Source organism: Perca fluviatilis, chromosome 15, assembly GCF_010015445.1.
Source record: "Perca fluviatilis chromosome 15, GENO_Pfluv_1.0, whole genome shotgun sequence".
Classification (NCBI taxonomy): Eukaryota; Metazoa; Chordata; class Actinopteri; order Perciformes; family Percidae; genus Perca; species Perca fluviatilis.
In genome coordinates this window covers 28685327-28705416 of record NC_053126.1, presented here as the reverse complement: position 1 = coordinate 28705416, position 20090 = coordinate 28685327, and the positions used below count along the sequence as shown (strand labels likewise).

Sequence of the window (20090 nt, the reverse complement as noted above, 5' to 3'; positions counted from 1 at the left end):
ATGTTGCCACACAAATGATTTAAAAGTGGCAGGGGGATTTTCAATAGTAATTCCACGCTCCATCACGCTGACATCACATCGCCTCACGAGACAACTTTTCACCTCCGACGAAATCTCGTCTCGTTCTCGTGAACCCAATCTCGTGATGTGGATCGTCTTGTGGAGTAAGCGTCTCGTCACACCCCTAGCTTGTAACCTTGGTTCTCTGAGTAAAGACTATTTTTCCCAGTCATATTTCTTAACTGAAGTTTTCTTTAAATTAGTGTTAAAATCGCATCTCGCTCTCGTGACCCCAATCTCGTGTCTCGTCTTGTCTCGTGAGCGAGTGTCTCGTCACACCCCTAACATATATGTAGCCCATAATAATATTTAAGGTCTTCTTTAATTATTCAGTAATTTCAAGATTCAGAGGATACAGTGAAGGTGTTACTGACATAAATACTGTGTTTCAGCTGCTGAGAGTGCTGTTGATCAGAATACTCACCTATCATAGTGGATTATCAGTGAGATAGCCTCAAACAAGATAGCATTCTTGGCGTTGGAGTGCTGCACCTTCTTGGACTTGGGTGGCTCCTGGGCCTTATTGAGGATGGTCTCCAGACACTCTACCAGACGGCCCTTGACAGCGCCATCTTCTGGCGGCGGGTAGCACTGCAGCAGGCGCAACAGCTTGCAAGAGAGCCACGGTGCCGGGACAAAGTAGTAGGTGTAATCCTGCAAATCGGTGGAGGCTGACGACACAATCTGGAGAAGCAACAAAAAATAGGAGTCATTATGCCAAGTCAAAACGGAACCCATGCAAGACACTGCTCAACTGTTTCAGCAAAGTGCAGCTTACCATGTACAGGAAGCTCAGGAATGAGCAGGATCTACAGTACAAAAAGGTGTTTGTAGGTGTCGCTCTCTTTGTGCAGAGCTCATCAGTGGTCTATACATCCACACATATAATCTTTGAACTTGCTTTTTGATCAGAGCATCAGAAGTTCATGGAAAACCGGGCTGTCGATGCTTTCGAAAACGTTTTCAATTGACAGGGATACATGGCGCCAGCCAGTGTAAGGTAAGACAACCTTAACCCCTCAGAAAATCTCTTATGTGAGACAAAAAAAGAAAAGAAAAATGTCTTCGAAGCCAAGAGTGCTCAATTCAGAATTTGGTGAAGAGAATAGATAAACAGACAATAAGAAGAACAACTAAATTCCACAATAATAAAGTTCTCTTTACAATTGATTGTATTTGAGTCACGGGTCTGAGAAATGAAGCTAACGAGGAAGTGCCAAAAACTGCAGTTCATCAAGCTTCAAAAAGGGAGTCAATCCCAAAATACAATAGAGCCCAAAGTTAAAATGCCCAACTTTACAGCAGAATTAAAACATGTTTACAGCCTGGTACAAAAGTCCCCCCTTCATGACAACTGTACAGGATGTGAATTTTTTATTTTTTTTTAAATGACTCAACCGGCTATCTATTAAGGCTTGAAGTTCTGCATAATTAAGGGTGTTCTGCTTTGAGTGACGGGTTGCTGCTGTCACAGGAGGCTAGCTGCTAGCTGTCTGCTTTGCTAGGCGTCACCGACACCTCAGCTCTCGGACGCGTTTGTGGTGTTGGTGCCTTTGGACATTTTTTAATGCAAATATCGTGCAAATAATATGGCTTTCTGTGCGTTTCATTGTGTTTTCACTTTAGCAATTTTTTTTTTTTTTTTTTGTTTCTTTTTTTTTTTTTTTTTTTTTTTTTTTTTTTGCTTCCTAAAAAAAAAAAAAAAAAAAAAAAAAAAAAAAAAAAAAAAAAAAAAAAAAAAAAAAAAAAAAAAAAGCGAAAAAAAAAAAAAAAAAATAGTTTAAAAAAAAAAAAAAAAAAAAAAAAAAAAAAGAGAGAGGGGGGAAGAGGAGAAGGAAAAAAAAGAGGAGGGGAAAAAGTAACGGGGAATGTTGAAAAAAAAAGAAAAAAAAAAGAAGCTGGCCGCCGTGGGGGGGAAAAGGGGGGGGGCCCGGGGTTTTTAAGGGGGGGGGGTCCCCTAATACTGTATCTGAAGTCTCTTTTATATAGACCTTAGTGGTCCCCTAATACTGTATCTGAAGTCTCTTTTATATAGACCTTAGTGGTCCCCTAATACTGTATCTGAAGTCTCTTTTATATAGACCTTAGTGGTCCCCTAATACTGTATCTGAAGTCTCTTTTATATAGACCTTAGTGGTCCCCTAATACTGTATCTGAAGTCTCTTTTATATAGGAATTTAGTGATCCCCTAATACTGTATCTGAAGTCTCTTTTATATAGACCTTAGTGGTCCCCTAATACTGTATCTGAAGTCTCTTTTATATAGACCTTAGTGGTCCCCTACTACTGTATCTGAAGTCTCTTTTATATAGACCTTAGTGGTCCCCTAATACTGTATCTGAAGTCTCTTTTATATAGGCCTTAGTGGTCCCCTAATACTGTATCTGAAGTCTCTTTTATATAGGCCTTAGTTGTCCCCTAATACTGTATCTGAAGTCTCTTTTATATAGGCCTTAGTGGTCCCCTAATACTGTATCTGAAGTCTCTTTTATATATAGACCTTAGTGGTCCCCTAATACTGTATCTGAAGTCTCTTTTATATAGGCCTTAGTGGTCCCCTAATACTGTATCTGAAGTCTCTTTTATATAGACCTTAGTGTGTCCCCTAATACTGTATCTGAAGTCTCTTTCAGAAATTTGTTCAGCCTTTGTGCAGAATTACAGCGAGCTAGAGCCAGTCCCACAATGAGCTTTCCTTAGGATGTGCCATTTTTGTGTCTGTAGCTATTGAGGAGGAGAGAGGGGGGGCAAGGTGGAGGGTGGGGGTGTGGCCTTGACCAACTGCCACTTTGCTCGTTTGCAAGCCATGATGTGTCTCTCTCTCTCTCTCATGGGTGGGCCAAATTTTCTGGGCGGGCAAAGCAGAGAAAGGGGAGGTAACCTTTCCCCTTATGACATCATAAAGGGAAGATTCCAGATCGGCCCATCTGAGCTTTCATTTTCTCAAAGGCAGAGCAGGATACCCAGGGCTCGGTTTACACCTATCACCATTTCTAGCCACTGGGGGACCATAGGCAGGCTGGGGGAACGCATATTAATGTTAAAAAACCTCATAAAGTGAAGACAGTCTGCAGATTTTCTGTTCTTCCGTACATGCAGATGATTGTCTCCAGTACCCAGAGGTCAGTGTTTAACCCGCTGGTAAATCCGGTAAATGACTCAGAAGGGTTTAATATTTGCAACTTTTCCCTTTAGAGTTTAGCTTAGCACCACTGAGACACTGGTACTCCTTTCCTTAGCTCCACTCTTATCCAAAAATGGTCACTTCTGGCTTCCAAATACCAACATGGTGATGGCCAAAATGCTAATTCCTCGCTTCAAAACTGCAGTGCACGAACCAATGGGTGACGTCGCTGCTGCTGCGTCGTCAATTATTTACACACGTCAATTATTTACACGCACGCACAAACGTGCATGGACAAACTGAAGAGGGACGAGGCTTTGGTTTCCATGGTAACAGTGCTCAGGAGGCGGGCACAGGGACAGCCGCCACGCTTCTGTTTCCCTGAGTGCTGACTGTGAGGAGGACACACACACACACACACACACACTTACCCTGCTAAGTCGGGACACTGCCAGGGAAACGCAGGTCTTGAATTCATCTGGATTCTTCTGGCTCAGACAGGTAATGAGGGAGATGGCTGCTGTCACCACACCCTAAACCCCAGACACATATGCACAAGATAAAAACCTCCAGACACATATGCACAAAATAAATAATAAACTCCAGACACATATGCACAAAATAAATAATAAACTCCAGACACATACGCACAAAATAACTAATAAACTCCAGACACATATGCACAAGAAGGTAATAAGTAATAATCTAATAACAAAAAATAGGTGATATCAGCAGTGCAACTGGTTTCATCAGTTCAAAATAAAGTTCCGATTCGAATTGTAACATTAAAAGGTTCAACTTTTAACACATTAATGATATGCAAGCTAAACAACGTATCAACATAAAAAAACTTGATTTAAGACGCACACACAAACAGGCACAACAAGGCTGCATCACGTTACGACATTCTTGGTGTGACGTGGGTCGGAGTTGTGCGCTCACCATGTGTTGGTCATTGAGCAGGTGCACCACGCGTGAAGTCCACTCACCCATCAGCACCAAGTCAGGCGAGGTCTTATAGAGGCGCAGCAGACACAGTGCAGCCGACTGCTTCACACTGTCCATGGTATCACTGTGGTGCATCACATTCACATTACCAGCAGCTAAGTGAAGTCACAGTGATGTAAAGCGACATGATCGAAGAAAAAAAAAAAAAAAAAAAAAGAAAAAACTGCCGGCTTTATCACACACACACACACACACACACACACACACACACACACAAACACACACACACACACACACACACACACACACAACACACACACACACACACACACACACACACACACACACACACACACACACACACACACACACACAGGACAACTAGGGAGGATTTTTCATTCATTTTACATCCTCAACCCTCCAAAGAGCCGATGTCCCACTCACCCAGCGACCAGGATCCGAGGGATCTCGCTGGCAAAGGCCTCGGCCATCTCGCGGCTTCCCACGTTGGCGATGCAGTGCAGCGCCAGGCACATGAAGGTGGGGTTGCGGCTGGACAGGTCGTTCTTGATGGCGTTGTTGATCAGACGGATCAGCTCGCTGTTGCTGTTTACGAGCACGGAGATGAACAGGTAACCCTGGAGTGACAGAGAACAAGAGAGCAATGACACCGATGAGGTATGGAGGCATCAGAACACTGAAATACAGGGTCCTTCTGCACAGGAGGGCCAGCCTAGAGGGCACCACATCCTGGTTTCTCCATTTAAGGGCAGCCATGCTTCACTGCATCTTGGTTTCTCCAGTGGAAGGGGCACTCTGGAGGGAACCTAAGTTTTCTCTACTGAAGAAGAAAAAAGGCATCCAACAGGGCACTTTTGCTGCGTTTTATTTATTTTTTGTTTCTTCAGAAATGTGGGCATCAACAGCACTGAGAGTCCCCACATCATGAGCCTATGCTGACTGGGTCTGTGTAAGGTGGAATGATTTCACATTCAGCAGCAGTAGGTGGCGCCAAAATATTTTCACAATTTTACAATGTCACACTAGAGTTCTGAAGTATTACAATCTGTTGCCGTGATTAAATCTGTCAAGTCAGAGCCTTGATATGACAATACACTTGCACTTTCACTTGTAAATGCTTGAATATATTGGCTACCCCAAATTATAAATGGGGTGGACAAAATATTAGAAAACACTGTCAAGTATAACGCGATACAATTCAACAGCTGCAAATGCAGCCTCCACGTTAACCATAATGTTGAATCAACTCCTCACTAAAGCAGATTCAGCAAAAACGAGACATTAGAAGCTCCACGAAGGTAGGGCTTATCCCAAGGCAGTGGGACTAGAATGCATCAGCTGTTGACATCCACCTTCAGACAGTAGGCAGGTGGCAGGAAATGAGAAAAGACAACCACAACCACAGACATTGCAATTCTTGGTCGCAACTGCATTAGTTTCAGCTAGCTGGACATAAAAGGTAACAAAGATGATTAATGCATTTCCTTACTCATAAAATATTTGTGAATTTTTCTTTAAAGTCTGAACCCTTTGTTGATTACATCCATGTTTACTAGCAAGCAGTCTTCTTGCTAGTCCGCTGCGTTTGCTGTCACACTCCTGCAGCTCACTCTTCTTCAAATAAAAACAGACTTTTGACATTCTGTTGGCAGAAACCAAGGGAGGCACTAGCCCTCTTATGATTGGTCACTTTCTTTCCTTTTAAGATTATTTTTTTGGGCATCTTAGGCCCCAATTTATATAGGACAGCTGAAGACATAAAATGGAAGAGAGAGGGGGGGGGAATGACATACAGCAAAGGGGCGCAGGGCGGAGTCGAACCTTCGGCCGCTGCGCCGAGGAGTAAACCTCTATACATGGGCGCCTGCTCCACCGGGTGAGCTACCCAGGCGCCCTGATTGGTCACTTTCAACGCGATCACACCCACACAGATCCTCCTTAGCCTACCTTGATTGACAGCTATCGTTACAGAAAGCCCAGTGTGTACCGGCCGAAGAAGAGTTTCTGTCTTCATCAACGTTGTAGCGCAAGATAGCAGCAGTAAATAAAGGAACGTTCAGACGCTCTCGTCCGTTCTATTTTTGGGGTTATGCGCAACGCTTTTGAAATGTGCGTAAATCCTTGCCGATGTACCCATAGCTAACATTTGAGCTAGCCTTAGCTAACATAGAGACATTTAAGTCCCGCCCCCACATATTGACTTATATTGCAGGAATGTTCCTCCTCGTCAATTATGAAAAGTTACAAACTTAGTTCTGGGTTCTTCACATTGTTGGTAGTGCATCCCAGCACAAAGCAGCGTTTAGGCATTTTTCTGTTGTTTGCTAGCAGATGGAATTGGCGATGAGGAACCTTCCCGAAATACAAGTCAATGGAGAGCAGAGAGTTGTTTTCCCCCTCCGGTGGGCGTGGCTTTCAGAGTACGACGCGATGCGCTCCGTCTCTACGGCGGTTGTTGGCCTGGCCAGCTAGTCTGACTAATCAATAAGAGAAAGTTAGATCCATCTTCAGATAGTCTGAACAATGTATTGATTACACCTGATAGCCTATAGTTTTATTGTAAATACCAATATTGGTGTAAAGCTACAGAGGCAGGTTTGAATGTGATTTTGATTTGACGGTTGTATTACCGAATACCTCAATGGCCAGAGCAAGGAACCCTGCTTATCATCTATTGGACTGCATTGTCTTATAATGAGTCTAAAGGATTTTACAATTGGTTTATGGTTGCTATCCTGAGGCCCAATTACATTTTAGCTTCTCTACTCTGAGATGGTCTCCACATTTATAGGCGCAGACACTGATGGATACTCCTGCTACAGCAGTCGACTCAACGAATGGAGCTCCTGAATCAGCATTGTTCTGCTTACTCAACATTTCCTGTTCCTGAGAAAATGGTTCACCACACAGAATCAGGAAATAGTCACAGTGGCTGGGGTATTTGTACTGCTTTTACAGATTAAAAAGGCACAATGGTGCGTCCATAGGGTGCCAACGGTTTTCCCTTTGGAGAAAGGCAGACTATCTGTATATGGGATCTTACTCTTCAACAGAAAGGTCGACCTCCTTAGAAATCCTTCCCATAATGTTGTCAGACAGAATATTAATCTGAGTCAGTGGCTAAACCAGCACTTCTGTGAAGGTAAATACAAGCTGGACAACTGGCCTATTAACTCACATTGTAGCTTGTTTTTCGCTGACTGCCGACAGCAGCGATCTCGCTTAATACTGGACCGATGTCAAAGATTGTTGTTCCCATCAGTCACTTAGAGACAAAAACATAGGAAAATAGGGTTGAAAAATTTGGAAGTTACCCTTTAAGAGCAAATCTGTTTGCAGGGCTTGAAATAAAACAGTGACAATGAGCGTTAATAATGTCTGAGGGTGTTTTTATCCATATACGTTCAAATTTTAAAGAAAAAATTGGCTTTACAAATATTTTATGAGTAAGGAAATGCATTCATCATCTTTGTTACACTTAAAAGATACACACTGAGTTTTGGTGACAAGACGACAACTTTTATGTCCAACTAGCTGAAACTAATGCAGTTGTGACCAACAATTGCAACGTCTGTGGTTGTGGTTGTCTTTTCTCATTTCCTGCCACCTGCCTACTGTCTGAAGGTGGATGTCAACAGCTAATGCATTCTAGTCCCACTGCCTTGGGATAAGCCCTACCATCATGGAGCTTCTAATGTCTAGTTTTTGCTGAATCTGCTTTAGTGAAGAGTTGATTCAACATCATGGTCATTGTGGAGGCTGCATTTGCAGCTGTTGAATTGTATCACGTTATACTTGACAGTGTTTCTAATATTTTGTCCACCCCATTTATAATTTGGGGCAGACAATATATTTTTAACAAGTTGCCAGTGCAACAAAATACAAGCATTTAAAAGTGCAACAACTGAATGGTTTGTTGATCAATTGTATTGTCATATCAAGGCTTCCCCCCTGCTATCCTACAGACTAAAGAAAATATTTCAATGTAATGTGTTGAGGTCAAAACTCTAGAAAATGTATCACTGTCCAAATAATTGTTTGACTGCACTGTATCTTCTTCACGCCTTAGTGTGTTCCTCAGCACATCGAACAGCTTGGGGGGGCACAAACCAAAAATCTATAAATGCATCGGGTACCCCAGGCCAGCACACAGTTGGTAGCTGTGGGAACCAGAAAATGGTAATTATGAATAATACTGAAACAGGTTAAAGGAGTAGCTGACTTTAAAAAAATATTTCATGTCTGTGGTTATCATGATTAAAGCTATTTTTCAAAATGTTGTGCTCGCATTTACACAGACAAAGAACTGATGGCCGGTAAAGTTGGACCGGACCATGAGCCAATAGTTTGGACCTTTCCAAGTTTCAAGTTTCCCAGTCTGGGTTAGGTAGGGCACTAAAGTATTGTAAGTATATCAGCAACAATGTCTAGCTAGCTGATACCTAGCATGATACCCTGTAGGGGTTGGTGATTCTGGCCAGTATGTGGGTGACAGCACACAGGTCATTGATCTCTACTTCTGTCAACACTGACAGTCAACAAACTTGGATCTGGTGTAGTTCAACAGTGCAGGAGTAGAGCGTTTGATAGGTTGTTAACGTCGACTTGAATACTATCACATAATTTAGCTCTAAGGGCTCAATAAGCTCAATACTTTGAGTAGCAGCCAAACCAACACTTGCCAAGTACCAACATTTGGTAATGAATGCATGGACAGATTCTCCGGCCTCTTTCAGACATGACATTCAATTTGGCCTCGTGTGTTCTGATTGATTTGGCATGCAGTTAACACAACAGTCATACTTTAAATTCACCGCTGTTTCTGTGAAGAAGGAAATCACGAAAAGACAAACCAGCGTTTTGGTTGACTTGTGGATCCAACCGATGGAAAAGTTCTTGCCACTCACAGCTGGGGCTGCACGACACTGCAATATTATTTTGTTTCCTGCGATATACAGTATATTGCGATATACAGCATGTCATTTTTACAAGATGAACTAAGATCATTATCGACTAGTGGGGTGATTTTGTAGGGGAATGCATCTACATAGAAAATAAAAATGAAAAAGGGAACTTTTCTAATGTGAATGATTCTTTGTTGAACTTGAATGCTTTACAAACACCAAAGCAGGTACATGATGTGATTTCTGTTCTAAGGTGATACTGAAGAGGGACATTAGGTAGTTAAATACACTGGTTGACTCACATGACACCATTGTATTCATATAATACTATCAACCCATACTAGAGTCAATGATAATAATAATGCATGCATGTTGCTTCCTCTAAATGTCAGGCTGTGGTCGACTAGCGGGGCCTGCTTTGGTTGTTTGATAAATTGATCAGCATAGATTGTGATTGGTGGTTTGCTGTGCATGCAGAGCCTGCATGTCACGCACTGGTGACAAACTGTGTATCCAAGAACACTTCAATCAGTGTAAATGACGTTCTATCAAACACAGACTTCTGTTGTAGATTAGGGTTACATTTCCAGCTTCGCGGCTCCGAACCCCATAGCTGGGACTAGGCCTGCACGATTGTTATCAAATCACGTTCTCGATTCACCCGTTTGCGATTACATTTTTAAATGACTTAGATATTTTTATTATTATTTTAAAAAAAGGGCATTTTCGGCCTCTAGAGACTGAAGCTGTAGCTGCAGCATGTTGATTGACATGTTTTAATTATGTAAAGACATGTCCAGGGAGTTCAGATAGAGCCTGTATCAGTGCCATATTTAGTTCAATTTGTTATTTGTTACTATTTTTGGTAGCCTACTGTACTTAAATGGCAGGTATGTACTTTATTTTCTATATTTTCATTGAAGCCTCTGTGTTTACAGGGTTGTGGTGATGCGCAATGTGCTACAGGTGCCCAAAAAAAAATCTGTTTGGTACTGCCAATTTGTTTTGTTGTGTTCAATAAACAATAAAAAAAAAATCGTGGCAGAGAATCATGACATCAATTTTAAGCTAAAAAAAAAAAAAAAAAATCATGATTCATCTTTTTTTCCCCCGAATCGAGCAGGCCTAGTGGGGATAAACCCCTTGATTCTTTAGGCTAACTATTAGCTTTAGCCTGGCTGGTAGCAGCTTTTTGGCAACTCTGCGGTGGGAAATAGCCGGGAGACGTCGTGATAACGTTGCATTAATCAGGTGATTTATTTGGTCTTTGCGGCCAACATAAAACACGGACTACTGTAGCTTCACTACCCATGGAAAAGCATCACTGCGTCCGCGGCAGCTGCCGCTTACGCTACTTTTCGACACGCGGAGAGCATCACTCCCCATAACAAACCCCGTCGGACTAGCGTTACGTCACATCCACGCGTTGCCCACATGGCCGCCTGTCTTAAAAGGGGGAAGGGTCGGCCGGTAACAATCATGTAAAAGGAAAAAGTTGTGAAACTTTTCTATCAAGCAGCAAAAACGTGGTAGCGTTAACATCGCAACGTCCTGCGATGTGACTATCGCACATCGCTATGTAACAAAATATCGCGCAGCCCTTATTGCAGCAGCTGCCTGCTTTGTCAACCCTACTGTAGCTTAAGCTGATATGGCTGCAGACAACATTTAGGAGAAATCCACTTTGACCCACACAACATGAGGATCAGTCTGAAGAGAATATTTTGCAACCAGAGGCAGCAGCATCCTCATCAATTCAGATGAGGCGCCAAATATTCGCAGCCGATTATTTGCCATTTTCTTGTTGTTTATTAGTCACGCCCCTGGTGTGTTAAGGCATTTAGCCTTGTACTATAATAGTGGCCAATAAAATGAACAGAAAATGATAATTAAAACGTTAATCCCAATTATTTGTATGAGAATTAATCATCAATTAAAATGGCACGATTGTGACAGTCCTACTTACAGGTAAAGCACTTGAATAGAAGCTGTTATAGGAGTTTAATATGAAGCGGCTGCTCTACAGGTGCACTGGACTGTGCTGGGCAGAGGAGTGAATGCTAAATTTGTCATAATTGTAGATAAGGTGTATTGAGGGGGGGGAAAAAAACATCAGTAAATATTCTATTCTAGGTACAGCTCTACAAAACTCATCAATCAATCAATCAATCAATCAATCAATCAATCAATCAATGCTGTAAACACACACAACACAACCAGTAGATGACTTACAATCTGTTTCTCTGTGTACTTGTTGGAGCTCAGCAGGTTGACGGCCTCCATGTGTCCAAAGTCAATGTCATGGCCGAGCAGGAAGATGAAGAGCAGCTTGCAGACATATTTCTTCTTGCTGTAGCCGTCGAGAGCCTTGTCCCCTTTAAACTTGGAGCGAATGTTGGCCAGCTCTTTATTGATCCGTTTTATCTCGGCTTCCTTGCTCTTACCTGACGTGGGGAAAAGAAGTAGTACAATGTCAGCATTTAAAACATGGCCCTGAAGGACCTGGCTATTAAAAAAAGGAAAAACCATGTGTCAAAGTTGTGCAAAGTTGTCTGGATGAGGACCTCTTTGATCATCCTCAATGGGACAAACATGGATAGCTGTAGGGCTGGGCGATGTGGCTTATGAATAATAGCTCAATATTTTTAAGCTATACCGCGATTAGTCTCACGTTGCCAGACCTATCTCCACAGCGCTGTGTCAGTGTATAAAGTATAAAAGCATCCAAAGAGCACCATGTCATGGGACCTTTAAAACAAACAGCATGAATCGAGAAGGACTCGGCCAGCGCTGCGCCAGAGCACCGTTCACTCGGACGACAGTCTAGCATGCACTAGCACTAGCATGCGCTGCTTTGGTATTGGCTATTGGCCAGACTGTTATTTCAAACAACGGTATCAGTCCAGAATATAACAAACAGTGCATTCCTAAAGATAAACATCTAGACTACATACAGACAGCTTTTTTGAAATTTTAAACACTACGTTCATGCGCAACACAACACATTCCGGCTGTTGTGCGACCGCTTTCCATACACGCGTGTGAAAAGATTCTGTTCACGTTAACGGCGCATGTTAACATCAGGACAAAGCATGCACTGAGACAAAAATGTGTTTGCCCACCTATATAATATATAGAAGAGACGTTGAATAACCCTATTTCAACAAACGGTGGCGTGTTCCTTTAAAACATGGCAACCGTATTGTCAATTTCGCCAACCTAAAGCTGATGCCTGGTTGCCAAGCCGGCAACCACTTTAAAAAGTTAGCGTTGAGCCCTGCTCACAGTGATGTGTCAGGTGACTTATCTGAAGTGAGCGGCCAGCCTCAGTGTTGGCAATGATAACAGCCGTACTTTCATTTTAATTTCATTTTATAAGTAACTATTAAGGGCACAGCTAATGGGGACCCTATACTAAACTAAACTCAACTATTTGAGCATATACGAGTCCCAATAGGTCCTTTTATTAATGTTGTCACAACACTGACATTATCAACTTAAATATGATACATAGGATTTTTTTTGTACAGAGAAATGGACCCACAACTGAGGGCTAATCATTTATGTTCAAAAAGCCAAACTTAAGTTGCGTGCCTTTTCTCAGGCCTGACAGCTTTAAGGGATGGTGTCCAAATCTCCAGTAATTGTCAGTCTCACTCCAAATGGAAAAAGGAAGAAACATACCTTGTTTACATATCAACACTAAAGTCAAATCAAACACGACTAACAAATAATTACAGGGTGTGTTGTTGTACGAAAGCCGTTGTCACTGCTGGAGGTATTATGCCAGGCAGCTACAGTAAAAACTCTATACAGATAAGTGAGCAGATGGAGGGAGGGATGGGTTCCAATAACTGGTTCCATTTTGGATCTGATTCCAGATTGACAAACAACCCGGATTCGCTAAACTCAATCTAACTGATCCCTCATAGAACCTTTGATTTCTCCACCCTGTTTGTATAGGTTTGGCAGATATGACAATATAAACGGAGACTATTTACAGAGATTTTGCCAAACCATTTACACTGTAGCATCTAACCCTTCCTCTGGCCGTATTATATCAGTGTGGGCAACATTGCATACGTAGTACTTTGATTCGTCAGTAGAGCTGGTTGATATGAAAAAATAAAATAAAATCAAATATCACAATATTTTTGACCCAATACATCGATGTCCATATCGCGGCAATAATGTAGGGTTGACTTTTGGTGCTTTCACAAAATATTAACACTATGAGAGTTTTGATAAATATTCACCAATAATATGGATATAATGACTAAGTGGGTGAAGACAAATAATAGAACAGCTAGTAAGTCTAGTAAGTTCAGAAAATGACATCACTCTACTGTAATGCGGCCTTAAAAACCAGGAAAAGACAACACTTGTGTCATATCACGATATCCAAAATTTAAGACGACATCTAGCCTCATATATCGATGTTGATATAATATCAATATATTGCCCAGCCGTATTTGTCAGGTATTTAATTTGACATTCCTGTCTGCCTTTATTAGCATCCAGCCTTTGTTTGTGCTAGGGATGCACTGATACCACTTTTCTTAAGATCGAGGACAAGTACTTACATTTGGGTACTTGCTTGGTTGAGGTCTATTTTAATGTCCACAGTGTTAGCACGGTGAGCATTGCTAAGTCTATTTTAGGGATGCGCCGATACCACTTTTGCAGAAGGCAGAGTCCCATTACGTCATTCACGTGCATATTAAGAAGCCATGTGGATTTACTGATCCAGCAGAGAGGATGATTAGTTTACGCCAGCAGCTACGTTCACTAGATGTTGAACAAATTTAAAGACTCATGGCAAAATGTAACAGTGTAAAACTGTTTCAGCTTTTGTGAAAAGAATAAATAAAAAATCGTCGGGTTAGTGTGTCAAAGCCTTAAGAGTGACATGACACTGTCATGAACACATGACACAGTCACCCTAACCATAACCATAACTTGTCATGACAAAAAACTGAATGACACTTTTACTGAAAGTAGCGGTATCCCATAAACATTTATGACAACCGTGTCATGTCACTCTTATGTAGATACCTTCAAGTAAAGAACACCTTTATATTTCACACAGCAAGTTCTAGAAAACAAGTACTGTTTTGGCATTGAGTATTTTATAAGCATAATATCAAAAACTTTCAAATAATTCGCAGCACTACTCACTGGGTGTCTCTAGACAGATTTTCAAACTATTTTAAAAGGAAGATGCTTTATTGCTTTTATACACCATGAGTCCTATTTTTTTGATTGATTGATTGATTGATAGATAGATAGATATATCGCTATTTACAGAGTAGCGCCTTAGTTGTTAGAACAGCGCCGTGTAGGGACCGCATCATGCAGACAGAGCAGATTTAAATATCACTGTCTTCATGTATATGCCCGTTAAGCTGATGAGAGACATCGGGCTAACACCGCCACTCCAAATATCAGTGGTGAAGTTTACGGGCAACAGGCTGCCGATTTATTTGGAAACACGGTTTCTGTGACTGCTGGGAATCTTTCTGCTCCAGTACACTGAGAAGACATCGAAACCCAGCATTATCACTGACTGACAATGGCTGGTCATCAATTGCAATCATGCATTGGGTAAGAGCCTAGTTATTTTTTTACAGCCAAAAATCTCCAAACGGCTGCCATTGCTCCTCTTCCGTCGCCTACCTGCTTGACGGAGAAGTGTGGTATCGCGTGTGGTAGTATCGGAGTATTTTTATGACTACTGTACATGCACAGCTAGTCTGGCTATCACCAGACCAAGCTCAATCTTTTAAGATTGAACGTTAATCTGGGGAGTCTGCTCTGTATTTTCTACTGCACAAGAGGCGTGATCAACGGGCATAGTTCAAAATGACTCTGGGCGCAATTGGATAGTCTTTCAACCAATCAGACCAACGATCCGGGTGACGTAGCAGCGAGAGTGGCATCAACGGGTTGCTGTGCTTCGGTGGCCGCCACGTTGAATGTAAACAAGAAGCTGCTTGGTCGCTTCTCTATCGTCACCGTGTTAAACCCGTCAATAGCGTGTAGTGGATAAGCCAGTTTGTGATTGGTCCCCGCAAAATTGTAACGGAAGCAGGATAGATAAACGTACAGGGTTCCAGCCTGAGCTGCAGGGCGAAATCAAATCGCCGACAGATCGGGCTGGGTTTACCCAGTCTACATGCGTAGGGCATCGGACAGATACCAGATACTGGCATCGGTATCGGTGCATCCCTAGTTTGTGCTGGCCAGGCTGCCGACTATCAGCTTTCATATAAGAATCCATAGTATACCGGTATTACAATATAAAATGACTCATCCCATGATGGAGGATTTTACATGATACTATGTCGTCAGTATAGGGCTGGTACAATTCGTCGACGTAATCGACTATGTAAATGCTAAAACTTGTGCAAATTAATTAATGTAATGCGGAACCAATGTAATGCGGAACTACTGTTAGATACGCGGGTTCTAGGGACACCTAATCTGTAGCCCCGCGTTAGCTCTGAAGCTAGCCGAGCTCTCCGCCTACATGCAGTTTTTTGTCAGGTCCCGTGTCATGCCCTCCCGCCTGGTGCCGTCCCCGCCTCGAAAACGTCGGTCTTCGGGTCAGTTCCAGTAGTAGGCTACAGGCGAGAGAGTGGTGGATAAGACGAGGACTGTGTGTCGGCGTTGTTCAGCAGTTGTTGGGTATGTGAGTGGAAATACATCTGACGCATATCTGACGCCATCACCCAGATGTGCCAATCACTGGAATGAGACAAAAAAACTGTCCAACGTTTTAACCAGCCTTTAGATACAAATAATTAAAGTTAAATTAAAGTAAGAAGAGCTTGGATGTTAAAAAAGAGCTTATTCGTTATTTTACCTACTGTTAAAAACAGCGATACAGGCTACTCTTTTTGCACTTGCTCGGTTTACTTTTACTGTAAAGTTTTTAGTTTTTGTATTCCTCCTGAATGTGATTTTATTTTGTGGTTGGACAAAATACTAACAGTGCAGTGTTAAACAATTTGAATAAATAGAGATTTGAGCCTTATTGAAATTTGTTTTGTGTAAATTGTTAATAATTGTTAATAATTGAGCAATGGGAAATTAATCGTTAAGTGAAAAATTAATCGTTAGATTAATCGAAAAAATAATCGTTAGATTAATCGTTTAAAAAAATAGTCGTTTGGGACAGCCTTACGTCAGTATGATCAACTGATTTAATCATATACATTTTTAGTATACTACAGTTGTTATCTCTCATTTATTATTAAGTTTATTAATACATGGCATACTACCTGATTCTTTGTTATCTGTCCTACTAGTGTCTGTAGTCAAAGATAAAAACCAGTAAAATAACCAGCATAGAAAATTACAGACCTACAGCACTGGCTAGTATACTTTCCAAAGTGTTAGAAGGCATCTTTTTGGATAGGCTTCAAGAATACCTCATAACCACTGACAATCAATTTGGTTGTAAAAGTAAACATGGCATAGATATATGTGTGTGTGTGTGTGTGTGTGTGTGTGTGTGTGTGTGTGTGTGTGTGTGTGTGTGTGTACACATACACACACACACACACACACACACCTGTGTAGATATATATAGAAGCCATAACACTTCTATATAAATATAGAAGCCATAACACTACAATATTTGTTTTCTGGATGCTTCAAAAGCCTTTGATTGTATTAATCAGGGAAAATTGTTTAACAAACTACTTCAGCGAAGGGGTCCCCTGATATTTGATATAGATTTTGCACTTTTGGTACTCGCAGCAAACCATGCAGTTAAGATAAGAGTATGTATCACCCTTTTTAGTCAGTAATTATTTTGTATATGGATGATCTTTCTAAAAAGTTATGAGTGCAAAACTAGATGTATGGTGGGGGGATAGGGTTATTAATCATCTGATGTATGCTGATGACTTAGTCGTCCTGTCTCCATACAGTGCTGTCCTACAACAACTGCTTCGAGTTTGCTCACAGTACGCTGTGCAGCACGACATCAAATTTAACTCTAAAAGAGTGTTGTCGTGATTGCAAAAACCAAGGAGGATCAGGGGCAAGGTTTTCCTTCCTTCTTTATGGCAAACCAAGCACTAAACGTGGTAAACAAAGGGAGATATTTGGGTCACATCATCAGAAATGATTTATGTGACAATGACGATGTGCAGCACCAGTGTTGCAAACTGTATGCACAAGCCAATATGCTGGCACGCAAATTTCACATGTGCACAGAGGATGAGAAAACTGCCTTTTTTAGAGCCTACTGTACTCCACTCTATGCAGCCCACTTGTTATAGTAACCATACAGATCGACCTGGGCGTGTGACACTTCGGTCATGCCATGCTCCACTTTATTTCTATGGGTGACGTCAAGCGACTTTAACGTGGCCGCAGAGCATCCCGGGAAGGCGACGCTACATCTGAAAAAATGCTGCATGTCCAAAAAGCTGGCCGATGCCCATCTTTATGCAAATGAACGCGACTATTCAATAGAAGTAGACGAAAATCTTTCAAACTGACCTTTTCTCGATCTCAAATGAAGACAGATTCAGCAACTGTATGGCCTGTTTCTTGCTTAAAATGTTTTCGGTGAACTATTTTCGTAAAATACTAGATTGTACGAGCCGCCATACTGTCGTTTTGAAATTCGGGAGTAGCCAGACCGACGCGACACGTTCGTCCAATCAGCTGCCGGTCAAGGGCGGGGAGCATCAACCATGGATGTATGACATCGCGACACCACGCTTATACACGTCGTGTTGCCAAAGTGGATCTGTACGGTAAGGCAAAAATGAGAACGCTTCAGGTGGCATTTAATGATGCTTTCAGAATCTTTCTCAAACAGCCAAGATGGACAAGTGCAAGTCATTTGTTTGATTAGTAATGTTCCCACCTTTTATGCTGTGTGAAGAAATGTTATGTACAAATGTATGTGTCGCTTACCTTAGTCAAAAAATTTAATTATATTTGGCTTTAACTGACCCCACACAGAGTGACACAAGGTACACTTCTTGCTTTTGAAAACATTGGAACAAAAGGTCTGCATGTTTCAATGCACTTTGATCTTATGAAATTCAATTCACATTACTTTTTCGTTTTGTCTGTGTTGTTGTGCGTTACATATGTTTATACTGATATGGACCTGTGTGTCTGAAATAAATTTATCAAATAAATTGCTGAAACTTCATCTACAGCAAATAGTTCTAATCAACATCACAATATTAAAAGGGAACATCTATACAATTATTGCGAATGTATTACATACCAGTAATCTTTTTTTTTGTAATAACCAATGGTTTATTTCATGATGCCTCATAAATGCTTGTAAGTGGATTATGGCAGTGTGAAGATGGGTCAGGTTGAGGTTCTCCTTACAGTCAAAGTTATTACTGTAGGACTGTAATGCTGTCAGCTTTAAATGACATATACACCGCTTTGTAACTGGGAATTGAACATTACAAAACAGCATGAACATCGTTAACCTCCGTTTCCAGATGAGTTTAGACATCTGGATTTCTAATATAAATATATATGGTCTCAGTTTGACCAAAGCGACAGCCAACTTTTAAAAATCAAAAGGCCTCGTTGTCTGCATCCAAGCATCAGAGCCTTTGTTTCGTCGCAGTTAAAACAGACATGTCACAGGCAACATCTAGAGTAATACTGGTTCCAATGTTGAGTGGTTAGAGGCTAGTAAAAACTATGCACCTACAGGCAATTAGCGCTCTCTCGTTTCACGTCATATCGCTACAGCACCACGTTAAAGGGTAACGTTACAGCCAGCAACTAGAGCAAAGTCAACTGATACTATTAGCGTTAAATGACACAAATCGGTAAGCAGAATGAAAGAAAATGTCACTTACAATTTCTTATGTCCGAAATGAAAACGGCTAATCCGCGCATTCCATCTCCTTTCGACACAGCCGGCATTTTTGCAGGTTTCTGTCCTCGCTACGGCCTTAACGTTATCCGTCGGTCAGCTTAACACTGGGCTGGAGTGGAAGATGGCCAACTTGACGTTTAGTAGTAACGTTAGATAGCTCCTTCGCAGATCCGGTCGTATCGCTACACCTTTATGATTGACCTACCAAGCTCACTGTATGCTTGTGGGAGGCTAGCTCCGATAGCATTTGCTAGATTAGCTAGCTGGATGGCGGTGGATCAAGCAGCAGCAGGAGAACTTAACCTTATCCCTGTTAACTGGTTCGTTTCCGCAGGCTCTGGGAAGCTAACGTTATTTCATTCAATCCTTATCCAGCTAGGATTACAACCGACGCGCATAACACCTGACGTTACTGTAATAATTCGCTGAAGTTAAAACCGCCAATCACTTGGGTGTCTCTCAGATGAATGCAGTCAGATGTCTTAATGAAAATATGGTCCGAGAATATAACGTTACTTCGAGTCAAGCACCGTAAAGCTAGCTTAACAGCTAGCTAGCTGGCTAGCAATATCATTCAAATACTGGAATACATCACGGGTTGACCGGAATAACTCAGACGGTCTTAATAGCCAACCGGCGATATGAAATTATAGCCCGGCTCTCTTTATCGCGCACTAAATTTGGTAAATAAAATGTGCTGTATAATTGATGTCCGTTTTAATTCTCCAGCCTCCACTCCACGGATTGGATAAGGCTCGTGACAACAGCGTGACCGCGCGACGCACCCGTGCACGCGTACGCTCCTTTCCTTGGACTGAGTGCAGCCCAGCGCTGATTGGTCCAGTGGTAGTGTAGCCTACTGCCATGATTTCGCCTGGTTCCAAATCTCATGCTTTCTTTATTTTTACTTTGAGTAACAAAATAATGTTGCTTGCAGTATGCAATCAATTGGAGAGAAAAAATAGGTCATAACATTGTGCCTTGAACTTTGCCTCAGCTTGCTGCGCAAAGGATTGTGGGTCAGTATAGCCAGGGGCACGTTCAATCAGGTTCAATTTGAAAATTCGTTCCAATAGCTATACTAGCATACTTTTTAGTATGCCAGAAAAATAAAAGAAAATAGTAGGCCTACCTCCCACTACAAAGGGAGGTGTGT

General features: G+C 41.7%; 1 protein-coding gene across 3 annotated transcripts in view; it reads right to left on the bottom strand.

Moving 5' to 3' along the window:
* The window catches only part of ap2a1 (adaptor related protein complex 2 subunit alpha 1), a 41553-nt gene extending 21825 nt beyond the window's left edge, over positions 1-19728 (bottom strand). For all 3 annotated transcript variants that reach the window (XM_039825892.1, XM_039825893.1, XM_039825894.1), the window contains exons 1-6: positions 18915-19728; positions 11290-11501; positions 4577-4770; positions 4127-4256; positions 3616-3717; positions 485-744 (exon numbers count right to left, since the gene is read on the bottom strand). In XM_039825892.1, the coding sequence (XP_039681826.1) occupies positions 485-744; positions 3616-3717; positions 4127-4256; positions 4577-4770; positions 11290-11501; positions 18915-18981 (965 nt within the window). In that variant the 5' untranslated portion in view covers positions 18982-19728. The remainder of the gene's footprint in view (positions 1-484; positions 745-3615; positions 3718-4126; positions 4257-4576; positions 4771-11289; positions 11502-18914) is intronic.
* Positions 19729-20090: the final 362 nt, after the last annotated feature.